The 20,511-nt window shown below is 37.0% G+C and overlaps 1 protein-coding gene across 2 annotated transcripts in view; it reads right to left on the bottom strand.

The window, feature by feature from the left end:
* The window catches only part of LOC120425210 (adenylate cyclase type 6), a 283,171-nt gene that overhangs the window by 68,938 nt on the left and 193,722 nt on the right, over positions 1-20,511 (bottom strand). For both annotated transcript variants that reach the window (XM_052711139.1, XM_052711138.1), the window contains one exon: positions 4,504-4,936. In XM_052711139.1, the coding sequence (XP_052567099.1) occupies positions 4,504-4,936 (433 nt within the window). The remainder of the gene's footprint in view (positions 1-4,503; positions 4,937-20,511) is intronic.

Raw genomic sequence — 20,511 nt, 5'->3', positions numbered from 1 at the left:
TTGAGCTTGGCAGTTAAGATATTAAAAACTATATATTTTTATTGTTATGGTATCGGTAATTATTATTTGAACATTCTATTTATGAAATCATTTTTTAAGTTGCTTTTTATTCATTTTTCCTTTAAAACTTAAATTACGACACGATGCCACAACAGTTACAATACATATACACCACACATGAAGCACCACCGAGTGGGATAAAATTTGCATACGGAACGAATAAACTGGGCAAAACTGTGCAAATCTAAGCCAAACTGTTGCATACTGTAAACTGCACAAACGGCAAACCATGCTCTCGTGTTGGTGGGTGGGTGTTTATTCAGTGGAAACGTGATTAGAGCTAGAACTTTCTGCCAAATTTGCGAAATTCAGTGGCAGCTTTATCAATACGAACTGCTGCTGCTGCTGCTGCAGTAATGCTACCCATTTCCGGTTAACCTTTCAATGCGAAAATTGATCGGAAACAAACCAGACGGAGGTAATTGGTTTGGTGGATGGTTTTCGTGAATGATGTGTAAAATATCACGAGGTCATGAAAAACCCCCATATCAAGAGTGAAACTATGCAACTGTAGACAAAGAGCCTCCAACAAACAATCAATTTCATTGTCATCCTCGTCATTATCCTCTAGAATGAGCACTCACAACAGCTCGTGAAAACTGAAAGCCCTTTTCCTCATTGAGATTAGATAAAGCGAAGACATAATGTCAATTGAAATTAATTGCATCGCAATGCCTTCCAGCAAACGATACCGTCTCTCCGCCCAACCCATGTCAGGCCACAAAAGCCACCCACAGTGGTGCCACCAGCAGGGTGGTTCATCTTTATTCATTGAGTGCGGGGGAGGAGGCGAGGAATTGGGATGATGATAAATACAAAGGCTTTATCTTAATATTCACACTCGCATGGTTTCGAAGCTCATTACCCATAGTCCCACACAAATACACTAGGAGTAGGGATGCGCACAGACATACACATATAAATCCCACTACAATTACAGCAGGAAGCACTAGAAAGGATTAAGATAAGCAGCATGAGTAGGATATTCATTTCATCAAAGAGGGAAAATCTGGTTGAGTGCTGCTTTGGGATGTATGGTTTTGCAAATACTCATCGTGATATTGAAAAAAAAATTAAGTGAAGCTTGAATACAAAAAAAATTAAAACAGTTGAAACTATCCATTCAATTTTTTAACAATCTTCTCTCAGATTTTGTTCAAATTATATTGGGGCTTGATGGCATGATTTCGATAACCAGGTATTAGGCATTAATTAATGGATTTTTTTAAATATATTTTTCTCCAAAAGCAAAAAAAATAACTCTTTTTGAACAGGGTTTCATCAGCATCATGATAATATAATTTGTCAATACATAAATATGTATCGAAGTGAGACTTTTGAACATTTTTTAAAAAACAAACATCTGAATTCTCTACAGCCCATTTTTTTTTATTTTGATTTTCTCGTGATCAGAAGGAGATCAGAATTTTGAGCAGTTCTTACTGTCTTATATTATGTTTTCTTATGTAACTTTTAGTTTTTAATATGCATTTATATTGTTTAGTTGAAATTCAAAATGGCTCAGTAAAATATTGTTTATTAAATCAATGTAATTTAAAATGGATTAATTTTTTAATTTTATTTTTTTAAAGCAGCAGTATTAAAAATCTATGCACAATGTTGCCTCATGAAGCAACGCATGAAAAATATTCCATGAAAAAATTGCATTTATCTTAATTTAATCTTATTTGAATTTCAAATGTACGGTATTTCATGCAATTTTGTTTATTAACCAGGCTTATGCAAATTTTATTTGTAGTTTTTTTCTTCACATGTGAATAATCCTTCCACTTTTAAGAACTCCTAACTTAAATTACACTAGGGACCATCCATAAACCACGTGGAAACTTTTTTAGAAATCTCAAACCCCAACCCCCTCTCATTGACAATGGTCCATACAAAAAATAACTTTTTGCATAATTGCAAGTTTTGAAAATTTGAGTTTTCAAAAAATACGGTATTTTGAAAAAAAACTTCATATTTTACAAAAAAAAGCTTAGATAATGTGAAAAAGCATACCAAATTTCGCTTCGTTTGATACCCATGCAAATGCAAATTATAAAAATTTGAGTACTTTAGAAAGCATTTTCCAAAAAAAACTCGATTAATGTGCAAAAGTAAAAAAAAATTCGCTTCTTTTGATAACCATATAGCATGTTTTGAAAATTTGAGTATTTTCGAAAAAAATACGGAGATTTGTGAAAATTTTAGGGTTTTCAAAAAAAACCTCTAATAAAGTGAAAAAAAAGGATACCAAATTTCGCTTCGTTTGATACCCATATTGCATATTTATCAAATTTGAGCATTTTCGAAAATTATGGTATTTTGTGAAAATTTTAGTTTTTAACAAAAACAACTTTAAAAAAGTGAAAAAGCATACATAATTTCGCTTAGTTTGTTACCCATAATGCAAATTATGGGGTTTCGTCTCGAGTGGGTCTCGTGGCGCAGGGGTAGCGGCTTCGGCTGCCGATCCCGATGATGCTATGAGACGCGGGTTCGATTCCCGCCTTATCCACTGAGCTTCTATCGGATGGTGAAGTAAAACGTCGGTCCCGGTTTCTCCTGTCTCGTCAGAGGCGCTGGAGCAGAAATCCCACGTTAGAGGAAGGCCATGCCCCGGGGGGCGTAGTGCCAATAGTTTCGTTTTCGCAAATTATACCAATTTGAGTATTTTAAAAAAAGGTATTTTGTGAAAATTTTAGTATTTAACCAAAAAAACTCTAATAAAGTGAAAAAGCCAACAAAATTTTGCTTCTCTCGATACCCATATTGCATATCTTAAAAAATAAAAGAGCATAAAAAATGAGCTTCGTTTCATACCCCTATTGCATATGATAAAAATTTTAGTGTTTTCAAAAAATAAATAAACTTGTGAAAATTTTAGTATTTTCCAAAAAACTCTAATAAAAAGAAAAAAGCATAAAAAAATTTGCTTCGTTTGTTACCCATATTGCATGTTTTGAAAATTCCAGTATTTTCGAAAAAAAATCGGTAATTTGTAAAATTTTTAGTATTTTCCAAAAAACTCTTTAAATGTGAAAAAGCAAACCAAATTTCACTTCGTTTGATACCCATATTGCAAATTTTCAAAATTTGAGTATTTTTGAAAAAAATACAGTATTTTGTGAAAATTTTAGTTTTCACCAAAAAAAAACACTTATTAGTGAAAAAGCATAGACAATTTCACATCGTTTGTTACTCATATTGCAAATTATGAAAATTTGAGTACTTTCGAATCAATACAGTATTTTGTTAACAATTTTGTTTACATATTTTACTTTGAAACTTACAAGATTTTCAAAAAATATATTCTTAACATGATATGGTTGAATTAAGTCGATTTTAGAAAGATTTTAAAAATGAGTTATCGTCCATTATCGGCGATAAGATTATCGCCGATAGAATTATCGCCGATAGAATTATCGAAATAACGATAGCGATAACGATTGATTATCGTTATCATCCCGACGATAACGATAGAATTATCACTATCGTTATCGAACCTCGATAATTTTATCGTTAACAACCTTGGTAAACTGTTAAAAATTCTTAGCTTTTCATAATGCTTTTTTTTTGCAGTTGAGCATGTTTTTTTTAATATGCGAAAACAAGATTATTTTAATTTTACTTTTAAAATGCCTACATTTTGAAAAGTGCACTTTACCAGAACATGTGTGAGGTCATTACGGAATGAATTTTTTTTTTTTTGCATCTCGTACGATACTTTCCAAAACTCTTAATTTTCAAAAATGCATAATTTAGTGCTTTTTCGATTCCCTTAAAACTTTATGTTAAAAAAAATAAACCGTATTTCGGGAAATAAACATTCAACAATAAAAGGTGAACTGAAAAAAAAAATATTTTGTTTATGCACAATTTCACTCATAACCTACAACTTTGCTGAAGACACCAAAACGATCTAAAAATCCATGCAAAAAAATGTTTTTTTTTATCTAATTTTCATATGACTTTTTTGGTAAGAACAGCTCACTAAATTGAATCGAGACTTGTGGGACCATCCATAAACAATGTTGTTTTTTTATAGTCTTCTTAAAGAGTGGATAATCGCCAAATCACCCCTCCTTTAAGTGTCTACGTGGCTTATGGATGGCCTCACAAGTGTCCAATCCATTTTTGTGAGCTGGTAATACAAAAAAGTCACATGAAATCGCATGGAAAATTACTTTTTTGACAACGGAAAAGCATGGACAACGTTTCATCCTAACAAAAAACACAACATTGAAAAGCTGGGAAAATTCTTGAGAACTAGATTTGTCCAATCGGTTTACATATCATCGCAGCATCAACACGACAACATTCTGGCCCTCTTAGTAGTTCATTTGAATTTTCCGAATAAATCTGTTTGCAGGCAATAAACTATTATTGAGATAAGGTTGTTACCTCTTCAAACAGCTTTAAAACCAAATCAATTAAACTCACCTTCTCTCGTTCACTCCTTGCCCTGCAGCATCCCCAGTCTCATCGCCACCTTCACCACTTCCGGTTCCGATTGTTCTCCGGCGTCTCCTCTTTCTCCACTCAATCTCCCACTCCCGCGCACCCTCACTAATCGCCACCCCCTCTTGCTCCCCTTCCGGAAACAATTTGCTGCCAGTGTTGCCACTTTCACTACCATCACTAATCGCACTTTCACTTTGTGTTCCCCGCCGATCGTCCCCCTCCGAGTCGTCGTTCGAAACCGGAAGCAAGCCCCCACCACCACCTCCTCCCTTGTCGTCGACCGGAAGTTGGGCGTCCGTGCCCGGAATGCTCGGCGATAATCGCGTTGGCAACGAAGAAGACGACGACGATTCTGGTGGTAGTAGCAGGGTTGCCATCGATGATGATAATAATGATGATGAGTTCCAGGCGTCTGGAAGGGAAGAAGCAAAAAGCGATTAAATGAGTTAGATTAAGGGGAAAATTGAGTTTAAGGCCCAGGGCAAGGGAAGGTAAATGGGTAATTGTAGCAATATTGCTTTAAGTATGGTAATCGGATAATTGTCTATTGAGCTCGGTAATGTGTCGAGATTATGGATGTCTGTGGGTGGTAAAAATAATGAGGAAGAAAAGAAGATTGGAATTAATAGTTCTGATGAATACTTTGCACAACTTCAATGGACAACATTTCCAACTGAAATGAATAACACTAAGCTTTTAAAAAACAGTAATTAGTTTTTTGCATGACTTGTGTCTTCTGAGCAGTTCTCTAGGATTTCAGTCATTCGATCTTTTTTGTATTTTTTAATCCGACTGAAACTTTTTTGGTGCCTCCGGTATGCCCAAAGAAGCCATTTTGCATCATTAGTTTGTCCATATAATTTTCCATACAAATTTGGCAGCTGTCCATACAAAAATGATGTATGAAAATTCAAAAATCTGTATCTTTTGAAGGAATTTTTTGATCGATTTGGTGTCTTCGGCAAAGTTGTAGGTATGGGTATGGACTACACTGGAAATAAATGATACACGGTAAAAAAATTTGATGATTTTTTTATTTAACTTTTAATCACTAAAACTTGATTTGCAAAAAAACACTATTTTTAATTTTTTTTATTTTTTGATATGTTTTAGAGGACATAAAATGCCACCTTTTCAGAAATTTCCAGGTTGTGCAAAAAATCTTTGACCGAGTTATGAATTTTTTAATCAATACTGATTTTTTCAAAAAATCGAAATATTGGTCGCACAAATTTTTCAACTTCATTTTTCGATGTAAAATCAAATTTGCAATCAAAAAGTACTTTAGTGAAATTTTGATAAAGTGCACCGTTTTCGAGTTAAATCCATATTTAGGGGACTTTTTTGAAAATAGTCGCAGTTTTTCATTTTTTAAAATTAGTGCACATGTTTGCACACTTTTGAAAAAAATATTTTTGAAAAGCTGGGAAAATTCTCTATATTTTGCTTCTTTGGACTTTGTTGATACGACCTTTAGTTGCAGAGATATTGCAATGCAAAGGTTTAAAAACAGGAAAATTGATGTTTTCTAAGTCTCACCCAACCAACCCACCATTTTTTAATGTCGATATCTCAGCAACTAATGGTCCGATTTTCAATGTTAAAATATAAAACATTTGTGAAATTTTCCGATCTTTTCGAAAACAATATTTTCAAATTTTTTAAACCAAGACTAACATTTTAAAAGGGCGTAATATTGAATGTTTGGCCCTTTTGAAATGTTAGTCTTGATTTGAAAATTTTGAAAATATTGCTCTCGAAAAGATCAGAAAATTTCACAAATGCTTGCTGAGATATTGACATTGAAAAATTGTGGGTTGTTTGGGTGAGACTTAGAAAACATCAATTTTCATGTTTTTAAACCTTTGCATGGCAATATCTCAGCGACTAAAGGTCGTATCAACAAAGTCCGAAGAAGCAAAATATAGAGAATTTTCCCAGCTTTTAAAAATATTTTTTCCAAAAGTGTGCAAACATGTGCACTAATTTTAAAAAATGAAAAACTGCGACTATTTTCAAAAAAGTCCCCTAAATATGGATTTAACTCGAAAACGGTGCACTTTATCAAAATTTCAGTAAAGTACTTTTTGATTGCAAATTTGATTTTACATCGAAAAATGAAGTTGAAAAATGTGTGCGACCAATATTTCGATTTTTTGAAAAAATCAGTATTAATTAAAAAATTCATAACTCGGTCAAAGATTTTTTGCACAACCTGGAAATTTCTGAAAAGTTGGCATTTTATGTCCTCTAAAACATATCAAAAAATAAAAAAAATTAAAAATAGTGTTTTTTTGCAAATCAAGTATTAGTGATAAAAAGTTAAATAAAAAAATCACCAAATTTTTTTTACCGTGTATCATTTATTTCCAGTGTAGTCCGTATCCATACCTACAACTTTGCCGAAGACACCAAATCGATCAAAAAATTCCTTCAAAAGATACAGATTTTTGAATTTTTATACATCATTTTTGTATGGACAGCTGCCAAATTTGTATGGAAAATTATATGGACAAACTAATGATGCAAAATGGCTTCTTTGGGCATACCGGAGGCACCAAAAAAGTTTCAGTCGGATTAAAAAATACAAAAATTAAAATTGAAGAAAAAAGACCGATTTCGTAGAGAATTGCTCTTCTTGCAAATTTTCGTAATTGAAAGACACAACTTTTGGTACCCAAACATGTATAGGTCATCGCTGAAATTTTTAAGTTATCGCAGTTTTAATGAAAAAAGTATATTTTTTGCCGATTTCGTCAATTGTCCGTTTTTGCGTGCGGTGAAAAACCCGGATTTAATTTTCAAAAAATCATATTCCGGAATCCTGTTAATCATTCCAGTTTGACAGCTCGCCCAGAGCAGACGTGTGTCCTTTGATTGGAGCTTAGCGCGTTTTTGACGGTGTTTTTTTTCAACTTTCGCCGACGGCCATGGCGGCGGCCGCGACGGCGGAGAGTGAGTGGACGGAGCACAGGGCTGAGGATGGAAGGCTGTACTACTGGAACGCGGCCTTGAGGAAAAGTGTGTGGGAGAAACCGGACGGGTTTCAACCCAAGAGGCAGGCGGCGACGAGCATGGAGGTGGAAGACTCCGAAGGAGGAGGAGAGGACGGGGGCGAATTTCGTCCGGTGGTCAAGGTTCGCCGCAGGAAGGCTAAGGAGGAGATCAACGTCGGCGATGGCGGCAACGACGGCGATGTGGAGAAACTTCTCAGCAACAACAAGTTCAGCCCGCTAGCGGAGGAGAGCAACAACATCAACAATGCGAACCCAGGAGCAGAAAAAACCATCCCCGTGGTACCAGCAACCGGCAAGTCGGCCGGGGAGAAGAAGCAGCCGCCGCTGGTGGTGAAAGAAATGAGCTTCGCCCGCCTTGCGAAGGTGATGTCGTCATGTGATGTCCAGCCGGAACACAAACTGACGCGGTACGGCACAAAAATTACGTGCTTCTCGAGCGACGACTTCGACACGGTGCAAGCTCACCTGAAGAAGAACAAGGTGCAGTTCTACACGCACGGAAAGCGCAGTGCGAGACCGCACCGGGTAGTAATGCGAGGTCTCCCGAACGTGGAACCGGATTACATCAAGGAGCTGCTCAAGACGGAACATCAGCTGGACGTCTTGGCAGTACACGCCATCAGGCGGAAGCAGCAGCTTCCCGCCATCGATGAGACGCCTTTCATCGTGCTCTTTCCCAAGGGGCACACCAGTATCAAGGAGTTGAGTAACAAGGTGAAGAAAGTGGGACCAGTCGTCGTCCAATGGGTGGCCTACCGCAACAAAGAACCGCACGTGACCCAGTGCAAGAACTGCTTGCAGTTTGGTCACAGAACCAGTAACTTCCGACTCAAGCCCAGGTGCAGCAGCTGTGGGGGTCCCCACAGCACAGAAAAGTGCAAAGCAGAAGAAACGCAAGCCAAGAAGTGTGTCAACTGTTCTGGATCCCACGAGGGTCTGGACCGCAGCTGTCCCAAACGTGCGCAGTTCATCCAGTCGAGGCAGCAGGCGTCCAAGCCAAAGCTGCCAGCATGGAAAAAAGACAAACAGACTCCGGCAGGAGCTGTGTTTACCGCGGCGGATTTTCCTCCGCTACCTGGAGCGGTACCGGAAGAGAAACATCCTCGTCCCGCAGGAAGAAGTAGCGAAAATACTGGCGCCGGCGCCGGTGCAACCCCGAAAGAGCAACAAGGTGAACGGATGCTGTACAGCGAGTCGGAGCTGTGGGCCATTTACCGAGAGTACAGAGTTCGCTTGAGGCAGTGCAAGACACCCGAGGAACAGATTGACGTGATCGCACACTTGCTGACACATGGCACGAGAAAATGATCATCTAATTCAGTTACAGTTTTTTTTTTTTATTCTATTATATATTATTTGTTGTACTCTTGATCCTCGGTCCTAACCTGGTCGCAGCACCTAAAAGGACCTAATAAAAATAAGTTGTGAAGAAAAAAAAAAAATCCTGTTAATGAACTCGTCCCATTTTTTAATATGTTACATAACATTTTTCAAGGATTCCAATAACAATATTTTCAGACAAAAGCTCTTTGGTCATAGTGTCTGGAAAAGGCATTTTAAAGTTTGAGACGACCTTTTCAAATGTTTGGCTGGACTTTTCGGTCTTCATACTACTTTTCTTATAAAGACCAACTAATCACCTTTCATTTGCGTATAAGACATCTAAAATCGGTTGAAGTGACGCGGATTTTTGCTCAGAAACAATCAATTCCCGAAATCGGGAATTGTGTTCTTGAATTTAAGAACCACGAAGGAATTTCTTCATGAGTATGATGCATTTGCACTATAAACGTGAATATATAACTTCGTGGTTCTCAAATTCATGAACACAATTCACGATTTCGGGAATTTTCTTTTTTCCGTGTAGGAAAATGTCATTTTAGTGAAAACTGACGAAAATTTTAGTTTTTCGGACCACCCTATGGTGTAGGTTACCCCAATGTGTCTTATTATTTTGGCCAAGGAGCCCCAAGATTTGTTTTTTCGATTCTGTTTTCATGGGGTGTTGTTTAACGATTCTTTATCAGCCTATTTCAAATTTTAAATTTTGTATTTTTAGTCTGGCTGAAACTTTTTTGAGTGCCTTTTATTAGCCCGTTTGTTTTAGAAATCAAAATGAATTTCCAACATTTCTTTAGACATTTTGATATTTTTAGGGGACTTAAGATGTCATCTTGTTGTTAAACGAATTATGATTTTTTGAATAACTAGTGATTAAAATAAACGAAAAAAAGTGAAACAAATTCTTGTGAATTGTAATTTGTAATTTGTCAATTGTTTTGATTAAAAAAAATGAAAAAAATAAATAAATCGAATTTTCTGCCGATTTTTTTAAAAGTTAAATTAAAGTCGCAATAAAAGCAAACATGCAATCAAATATCAAAATTTTACTAAATTGGGGTCAAAGAACTCAAATTTGATGTTTCAGACAAAAAAAATAAAAAGACATGAAAAAAGAAAAAAAAAAAAGAAAAGACATGATTCAATCATCCGAAGTCCCATACAAACCTTCGGAAAATCGGACTTTGGACAAACAAAACTTCGGATAACCGAGTCTGGACTGTGAGTAAATTTGATTTAACATTGAAAAAAATCGTAATTTTTCCCATTTACGAAAAAAAAAGCTGAGAAAATTCTTAACTATTTTTTTTTATTTATGTAGAAACGGCCGTTTATGATTCATTTTTTAACATTGAAAATCCTACGAATGATTGTCTTTTTAAAAGTAAAAAAAATGCCCGATTTTGAAAGCCCAACAAATGTTTTTAAGCATAAATACTTTAAAAAATCACTAAATACCGTTTTTTTAAGTACTCAAATTTTTATAATTTGCATTATATCAAGGGTATCAAGCGATTTGAAATTTTGCATGCAGTTTCACTGTTTTAGAGTTTTTTGAATGAAATACTAAAATTTTCACAAAAAACCGTATTTTCTCAATAATATTCAAATTTTTATAATTCGCATTATGGGTATCAAACGATTTGAAATTTGCCATACATTTTCACAGTTTTGAGTATTTTGAATGAAATACTCAGATTTTATTTCAAATGTTGTAGTTTGTGAAAATTTGAGTATTTCATTGAAAAAAACTCTAAAACTTTGAAAATGCATGCAGAAATTTTGTTTTGTTGATACCCATATTTTCGAGAAAATAAGGTATTTTGTGAAAATTTTAGTATTTCATTCAAAAAATCTAAAACAGTTAAAATACATGCAAAAAAAATGAGTATTTTCGAGAAAATACGGTATGGTGTGAAAATTTTAGTACTTCATTCAAAAAAATTTAAAACAGTTAAAATTTGTGCAAAATTTCGATTCGTTTGGTAACCATATTGCGAATTATAATAATTTGAGAATTTTAGAAAAAATACGATATTTTTAGAAAATTTGAGCATTTTATTCATAAAACTCTAAAATATTTAAAATACATGCAAAATTTCGAATCGTTTGATGCCCATATTGCGAATCATAAATAGTTGAGTATTTTCGAGAAAATATAGTATTTTGTAAAAATTTTAGTATTTTATTCAAAAAACTCTTATACAGTATTTTGTGAAAATTTTAGTACTTCATTCAAAACAACTCTTAAACAGTGAAAATGCATGCAAAATTTCGAATCATTTGATACCCATATTGAAAATTATAAAAAATTTAGTGCTTTCAAAAAAAATACGGTATTCTGTGATTTTTTGAAGTATTTATGCTTTGAAACTTACCATATTATCAAAATATATTTACTAAGAGGAAGCTTGAAAATTCAACATAATTTGGTTGGTTTTAGTCAATTTTAGAAATATACATAATATAGGGTATTTTAACCATTAGTGGACCCCTTAGTAGAGCCGAAGCACATTTTTCACAAATTTTCAATATTTTAAGCACTTTTTCATAACCCTATGTACAAAACAATGAAATCTGAAGTGTTTTGAACAATTTTGACTATTTGTTTCATCAGTTATATGTTTTTGAGCAGAAAAACAGCCATTTGAAAAAAAAGTTTTTTTGCCTTGTTATGGACCCCATTTTCCTATAGTGGACCCGGGTCCATAATCCGATTGTGGACCCGGGTCCACTATAGGCAAACTGTTATTTTGATACCAAATTTAACCGATATTTGATGTTTTGATGCATGGTGTAGGTCTAATGATAGATATAATGAATAAAAGATGGATTTTGCTCACTTTTCATTATAAACAAATATGTTTTGTTAACAAATTTGGCTTTAAACAACAAAAAACCTAACAGACATTTAAACACATTTATTTCCGAAAAAGATCAGAGAAAACGTTTCAAAAACCACTATAAACATAAAAATATTTAAAAAAAGTAATCTTGATGCAACTTTTTCCATATTAATTACATAAATGGTTGACCGAAACTAAATAATATATTTGTTTACAGTTGCTGATAAAACCACGCATGTTTATTTAAAAAAATGTTTTGTTATTGATTTATTATTATAAAATATCATTTCAAACTGCAAATAGCGTCATAGTTAAGTACAATTAACTATAGTTTTGATTAATTATAAATTCTTATGGCTTCAGCATTTTTGATACTTTTAACATGAAAACAGCTATATTTATACTCATAATTGAAAAAAATATGCGTTTAGGTTGATAACAACAAGCATTTATTGTATGATTAAGAGAAACTTTTGCTTGAATACACAGTTTTCTTCATTTTTGAAGGTTAAATTAACAGGGGTCCATTTTTGGAAAAGTTTGGATTTCGTTGTCCTATATTGGACCCCCCTTATTTTTGCTCGAAAATGGCAGTTCTTCGCTTTATTTTAGTAAAGATCCTTAAACTTACATTATTTCGACTTGCTGAAGTTAAATAATCAGTCAAAAAATGATTGGATGGTTATTTAATTCAATCATAAAATATAAATGCAGTTTTGTTGTGAAAATGCTTGTGGCCATGGCTGATTTCAGATGTCAAATTAAAAACACTTATTTTGGTGAAAAGGACAATTCAACGTCAGTCAACATTGTTTTAAATGATGCTGAACATGCCAAATAAATGATTTGTAGACAACAACACGCTTGAAATTGTGATTTTTTTTTTGAATTTTTCATCAAAAACCCTTCAGAGGGTCCACTATAGGAAAGGGGTCCACTAATGGATAACGTACCCTAAGTTACCGTCCTTTATCGTCGATAAAATTATCGCCGATAGAATTATTGAGGTTCAATAACGATAACGATAGATTATGCAGTAATTTGTAGTAGTGTCCCAGACTATGTCTTTATGCACTTTACACAATTTCTATAGCAGAAAATGTTAAAAACAAGCAAAAATTGAAACCGTAAAATCATGAAAAAATTAGAAAGTCAAAATGTAATGATAGGAGGTGGTAGAATAGGTCAAATACTACCAAAAACAAACATAAACTAAACAAGAGAAACACAAAAAAACAAGAGAAGTAAAGTTTTTCTTAAAACAAAAGTTGCTCAAAATGACCTCCTGAACACGAGAAAAATTAAAAAAGAAAAATTAAAAATAAATTGAGCAGTAGAGGGCCAATACCTACAACTTTGCCGAAGAACTCAAATCTATCAGAAATCTTTTTCAAGAAATACAGATCTTCGCATATTTACGTACCATTTTGAAATTTGATTTTTAGGTAGGCCCCCACAAGGTTTGAGCCAAATAATAAATATGCAAGGAATCGGCTAATTTCCTACACAATTTTAAAGCAGCTATAACACAATTTTTGGTGAAAAGCGAACTTAAGGTGAATCTATCTTTCCGATTTTTTGTCATTTGGATTTCATGCATAACGACGAAAAATCGAAATACGCAAACCACACAAAAAAGGACCAGTTACGACGACAGCTTTGAGTGTGGCCTCTCGTACACCGGAACCTGATGCTGGATTATACTTGCATGAGGGCACCATTATCAAATTGATACTTTCGTAACAAAACAAGGAAAAAACAAAGAAGCTGTCCAGTTTTCCAGCAATTGGGAAAAGAATATAAAAATGTGTTTTCACTTGTTGCTATTGCAGAAATTATATTTGTAATCAACTTTTTCAATAATTCAACTTAAATTTCTACTTAATTTCAAGACAAAAAAAATCTCAACAGAATCCTTTCAGTGTATCCAAACTCTTTCAACAAACTTGAACCACGCCACCGCACAACCCGCCCTCACTCTTATTGATGGCTTTGGTGGGAAATTTCCACATTCAACAGGTCGCACATTTTCACGTGGTTGGCTGCTGTGGTGGTGGTAGGTGAAAGCCAGCATCATCAGCCAGCAGCAGGCTGCGGCTGGGTGTCGCGTTACGGATGAGCTGACGGGTCTAGTTGGCCGTGCTTCGGTGGAATTTCTGTACGGATCCAATTTGAAGCATTTCATTCGTTCTGCGAAACTTCATCTGGAGCTCGTCGAAAATGAAAGGAAATGTCACGGCAAATGAAGCTTATCCGCTTTAAAAACAGCAGGCGAAAAGTTTGCAGACGTCGTGGACTAAAGTTCTGTTACGGCTGTCGGATTCTGACACAAAGTCTTGGAAGATTTGTTTTGGACAGGTTTTTTTTTCCAGTTGACATTGTGACTCATTTGTAATAATTTTGTTAGTTTATGTTTTTAATCACATTAAACTGGACGCAAACTAATTATTTACTTTATTTAATAGCTTCGATTACTGAGTAAAATTTAATTGTGTATTAAAAAAAACAAAAACATCTCGAAAACATTATGGAAAAAACAAAAGTGCTCGGATCGTGCTTAAAAATTTGCTGGGGGTTCCTTGGTCAAAATAATCTGAAATTTTTCTGGTAATGTTTTTACCTAATAAAATAACGCCATTATTCTAAACGAGCCATTACCGGTCGCAAACCGGGGGAAAAAAAAGGAATCCCTTCTAATGGTCCTATCCACCCCCTCACAGTGTTCACCTTTGCCAAGTATCGCCATCCTCGCCCACACTCAACCAGGCGAGTGCCATGACTTAAGATTCAAAGGTTAGAAAGATCGCGATACACTTCAGTTTGACAGCTCGCCCAGAGCAGACGAGTATCCTTTGATTGGAGCTTAGCGCGTTTTTGACGGTGTTTTTTTTTTTAACTTTCGCCGACGGCCATGGCGGCGGCCGCGACGGCGGAGTGTGAGTGGACGGAGCATAGAACTGAGGATGGAAGGCCGTTCTACTGGAACGCGGCCATGAAGAAAAGTGTGTGGGAGAAACCGGACGGGTTCCAACCCAAAACGCAGGCGGCGACGGGCATGGAGGTGGAAGACTCCGAAGGAGGAGGAGAGGACGGGGGCGAATTTCGTCCCGTGGTCAAGGTTCGGCGCAGGAAGGCTAAGGAGGAGATCAACGTCGGTGATGGTCAGGAAGTGGAGAAACTGCTCAGCAACAACAAGTTCAGCCCGCTAGCGGAGGAGAGCAACAACAACAACAATGCGAACCCAGCAGCAGAAAAAACCACCCCCGTGGTACCAGCACCCGGTAAGTCGGCCGGGGAGAAGAAGCAGCCGCCGCTGGTGGTGAAAGACACGAGCTTCGAACGCCTGGCGAAGGTGATGTCGTCATGTGATGACCAGCCGGAACACAAATTGAAGCGGTACGGCACCAAAATTACGTGCTTCTCGAGCGACGACTTTGACACGGTGCAAGCTCACCTGAAGAAGAACAAGGTGCAGTTCTACACGCACGGAAATCGCAGTGCGAGACCGCACCGGGTAGTGATGCGAGGTCTCCCGAACGTGGAGCCGGATAAAATCAAGGAGCTGCTCAAGACGGAACATCAACTGGACGCCTTGGCAGTACACGCCATCAAGCGGAAGCAGCAACTTCCCGCCATCGATGAGACGCCTTTCATCGTGCTCTTCCCCAAGGGACACACCAGTCTCAAGGAGTTGAGTATGAAGGTGAAGAAGGTGGGACCAGTCGTCGTCCGGTGGCTGGCCTACCGGAACAAGGAACCGCACGTGACCCAGTGCAAGAACTGCTTGCAGTTCGGTCACGGAACCAGTAACTTCCGACTCAAGCCTAGGTGCAGCAGCTGTGGGGGTGCCCACAGCACAGAAAAGTGCAAAGCAGAAGAAACCCAGGCCAAGAAGTGTGTCAACTGCTCTGGATCTCACGAGGGTCTGGACCGCAGCTGTCCCAAACGTGCGCAGTTCATCCAGTCGAGGCAGCAGGCGTCCAAGCCGAAGCCGCCAGCATGGAAGAAGGACAAGCAGTCTCCGGCAGCAGCCGCGTTCACCGCGGCGGATTTTCCTCCGCTACCTGGAGCGGCGCCGTCCATCGAGCCGGAAGAAAAACATCCTCGTCCTGCAGGAAGAAGCCGAGATAATACTGGCGCCGGCGCCGGTGCAACCCCGAAGGAGGATCAAGGCGAACCGAAGCTGTATAGCGAGTCGGAGCTGTGGTCCATTTACCGAGAATACAGAGTTCGCTTGAGGCAGTGCAAGACACCCGAGGAACAGATTGACGTGATCGCACACTTGCTGACACATGGCACGAGAAAATGATAATCTAAGTCAGTTACGGTTTATTTTTATTTTTTTATTACTTTTTTGTACTATTGATCCTCGGTCCTAACCTGGTCACAGCACCTAAAAGGACCTAATAAAAATAAGTTACGAAGAAAAAAAAAAGACCGCGATACTCGTTTTTACGCCAACCTTTTTTCAACAACCTCGCCACAGCGTTCAGTGCCAAGAGGGGACGTTTAGTGTTTTTAACTGACGTGAAAAGGGGGACTCTTTTGTTCTGTTAACATTTTTTTCTTCTTCAGGGCACTGAAGCCAGAGTGCTGGATCTGAACTGTAACTGGGAGTCAGCTCCAGTGTCCACTTATCACGTTCTTGTTTGATTTTGCATAATTACAGGGGACGCTGGGAGGTCGGGTGCTAACGACTAGCGAGAGAAGGATGTATAAAACAAGATAAAAGCAATGCTGTTTGATGGTAAACAAACAACACGACGGAAACAATGGTGCAACGTCTGAAGTGATGCATCGTGTTTGATATGCGCAAATAAAAGCGTACGTTTGTGTGAAACTATATGAGTGTCATATAGAGTCCGTTTTGCGATGCCTGTCCGTCGGGTCGCATGTTTTTTTCGCGTCGTTCGTCGTCGGCGAGTTTGTCGGGTGAGTGAGCGCGTGTGTGTGTGAAGGTGCGGCTGGCTCTGGTTGAAAAATGACAGTTGAGCCAGTCCGTTTTGCGATGCCTGTCTGTCGGGTCGCATGTTTTTTTCGCGTCGTTCGTCGTCGGTGATTTTGTCGGGTGAGTGCGTGCGTGTGTGTGTGAATGTGCGGCTTGCTCTGGTTGTCACGATGACAGTCGAGGCAGTCCGTTTTGTGGTTACCTGTATGTTTGTCTATTCCTTTCTATTGACGTGGCTTTTTTTTCTTCTTAGTTAGATTGTAAAGTTCAAATATCGCGATCGTCTTTCTCGTTAGTCAGTCGGGTTTCTTTGTTCTATGATTCGCGATTGTTTCATGGGAAGATTCGTTCTTAATTGCGTTAGCATAATATAAATTATATTTGACCTTTCATTTCCCGCGAAATCACCTTTTAGCATTATAGCTCGTAAAGCACGGTGACAAATATTGTTTCAACGCGATTGTTCAAGTCCTTCAGATAACTCATAACTCATCAGTAATTAATTGGTCGCTCATCTTATAAAAACTTAAAAGTATAAATAGTCTCAGGTCAACTCTACGTAAATGTGTTACGCTGAGTATAATATTTCACCTTTTAATTACACACAATTTTGATTCTATCTTTCCACAGCCGGCTGTCTAAGATTAAATCATTTGTGCTAAACTCAACACCAAATAACCGGGAATGGTCTCATCCGCATCATCCGATTGTTTGCCTTGAGAATACATAATACATCACCCTATCACTCAACGAAATTCATTGATTATTGGGCCACATCATCATCCTCTATGATGAATCCTGGCCATTACCCTTTCCCACTAACAAAATCCCAAGTAGAAGTAGTTTTCCGGCACACGCGGGGGTGTGGATATCGTATAGAACCCACCCTTGGTAGCAGCCTGTGCTAACTAACATTCCCGTCCCGTTCCCTCGAGATCTACAAACTGACATGGCGGGCGCCGTTGGTGGCCAATGACTGTTTCCTATTAGCAACGGCTCTAGTTTTGATGATCGTGATGTTTTATCTTTTCAGAGCATTCATGCATGCTGTTGATAAGGGAAACATTATTTGATCGTTGAAGCGTATGACCGGTTGTGTTGATAGGATATTACGGTTCTGTTCAGTAACGGAGAAGGACAACCATGGGTGGTCTCTCATGCTCATGCTCAACTATATGAGTGTCATATATTCGAATCTCTTTTTCCTTTTTTAAGAAAAAAGTCTCAGTTTCTTCACAGCCAAGTTTTTACAGTTGTACACCGGAAGTGCTTTTCAATCCTCAGGTCTTTTCAGCATAGGAAGAACAAACCAAAACATGCATCTTTCAAGTAAGTTCTTGTGCCAATAGCCACTGGGTAACAGGTTGTAGTGACTTGTGTTTTCCTGAGGGAGTGCCACTCTCACTATACATGTAGCTTCTGGTGGCCAATGTAAGTTCGAACAAGGAACTTAGATCTGCGTTCATTGCTAGATGGCTTTAGTGAGGAGTGATTAATGTTTTTATTATCATTGATTAATGTCATTGATTAATGTCTATTTTTCTGATATTTTAAGGAATCCATATAACTCATTCAAATTATTGGCTAGAATTTCATACTATCATGCCTTGGTTTAGCACCGTATATGGGAGATGCAAAACCGAGGCGTGCATAACTGAAGCACAGAGCTTATGGGATTTGGGCTATATGGGAGACATTGGCTATAATCACATATGTGGAACTTTAGGTTCAAAAACGAGGACAGTACAGGTGCTGCCTCTCGCGGTGGAGAGCTGCAACTTTTCTACCAGTTTTTATGGCAGTTTTGCACCGATGGGTCGTCCATAGTGCGTGTAGTAAGAATATTTAGAACTTTATAAAATTATTAAAAGTAGCAAATTATTTATTAGTAGTTGTAGATAACAGCATGTATTTCCATCCAGCCCATAATGCTGACTCAACTGCACTGCGGCGTGCAATTTAACTTCATCGTTTTTGACTGAACCCTTATAATAAAACTCGGAAACTTTTAAAGGGCCAAAGGTGACCGCCTTGGGCGTCATCCCCTTGTCACGCTTGGGACAACCCCCTCCCCCCTATAGCGTGACGTACTTTATGGATGACGTCTTGCCATGATTGCAAACAAGGTTTCCGTGGAGCAAAATAATTTCAGAGTGACGTTCCGCCAAACCTGGTTATGTTTTTCTTGTACTGATAGCCGATTACAATGGTTGATTTTAATGTGCCTTTTGTGCCTTGAACTAATAAATTGCCAGGATATGTAACTAATCAGTAAACTTTATTTTAATTTGAAACGTTCTCACTTGTTGATAATAATTTTGCCTTAATTATATTATTTTTGCTGTAATAAAATCTCCTAATAACACTCAAATAGTGCAAAATATTTTTTTTTCTAAATTGAGATGTTTTTGATAATAACATAATGTAACCTATATGTTTTTCTTTTACTACTTACTAACTTAAAACCAAATTTTAATTTTCTAGTGAGTTTCCTTATATTCAACATTTTAAAAGTTACTCAAATGACAACATCCCATTTTTCGTCCAATTTTTTAATTAATATTTTTTTTACAAAATTTTGGTTGATTTGTAGAATGTCATTTAATCGTAAACAGATACCGGCTACATGAAATATGCATTGACCCCTCGTCCGATCAAAACTGGTATACTGAGAAGATGCCTCAAGTAAACAAAATCGCAGCATGCCATGATTTGAATTTTCATTTTTCTTCTCGCGCGCCTCTCGTGTCAGCCGTTTGTTTTTGCAATGTATCTACTTTTGATGCTCCAAAATGCCCGAAAAATCTGTGCAGTTAAAAATTCCATGTTCAATAATCATGGCTCATCATTATATTCGTTTGGGAACAGGTATTTAGCTAGTGCTGGTAAAATGACCTGAATTCTGTAACATCGAACAAAAATATGGGAGGTCGTCTTCCTCCCATCCCCCATTTAAAAATCAAATCAAATCAAATTATTCGCTCTACAGCATTGCCTTGGCGTTCTCGATTGTGAGATTCCTACTCGAAACTAGGCGTCCGAAGGCTTGATGGTTGAGGCAATTGCAAACCTCTTTTTACACCTATTAGGTGCTTAAAGCTTCCATACACCATTCGCAACTTCAAAATCTGCTTTCATTTTTAAAACCACGATTTTATCAACCCATCAGTGAAATCACGAGGGTGAGCAAGCTTTAACTGTTGAAGAAGAGCATCATTGGTAGATAAAATGAAAACAAGGTCTGTCTGTCAATCTGCGAGTGGTATAAGAGATTCAAATTTGACAGTTGTTTATGCTGAGTAGGCTGTGACTAGCTTGGACAAATTTACACTATACCAGCGACAGAACTCAACAATCGTCACACCTTTTGGGCCTACAGGATGTATGGAGTTCCAACCATGTGCTATAATCCTATGAAAAATCATCCAAACTTCGGGATGATGTCAGCTATCCATTGCGATTATAATAACATGAACATTTTCACAAAAAAAAATGTATTTTTCCTGTATTTAGCCAATGCAATGATTCTCCAAAAAAATACTCAATACTATTGTTATTGCAATATGGGTATCAAATGATCGGGATTTTTTCATACATTTCGAAAGTTATAACACATTTTTTTTTTAAGTGCTCAACATTTTCAGTTTTGTGAATATTTTGAGTATTTCACAAAAAAAATTATTACTATCGGAATGTATGAAAAACAATCCGGATAATTTGATAGCCATATTGTTAAAAAGCTGAAATTTTGGGTACTTTTTCGAAAATACGTAGTTTTGTGAAAATTTTGAGTTTTTTTTCAAAATTTTAGTTATAACTTTCAAAATATTTGAAA

The sequence above is a fragment of the Culex pipiens genome, chromosome 3, assembly GCF_016801865.2.
Source record: "Culex pipiens pallens isolate TS chromosome 3, TS_CPP_V2, whole genome shotgun sequence".
NCBI classification, from domain to species: domain Eukaryota; kingdom Metazoa; phylum Arthropoda; class Insecta; order Diptera; family Culicidae; genus Culex; species Culex pipiens.
Note: the sequence above shows the minus strand (reverse complement) of the source record. Positions and strands in the feature narration are given on the sequence as shown.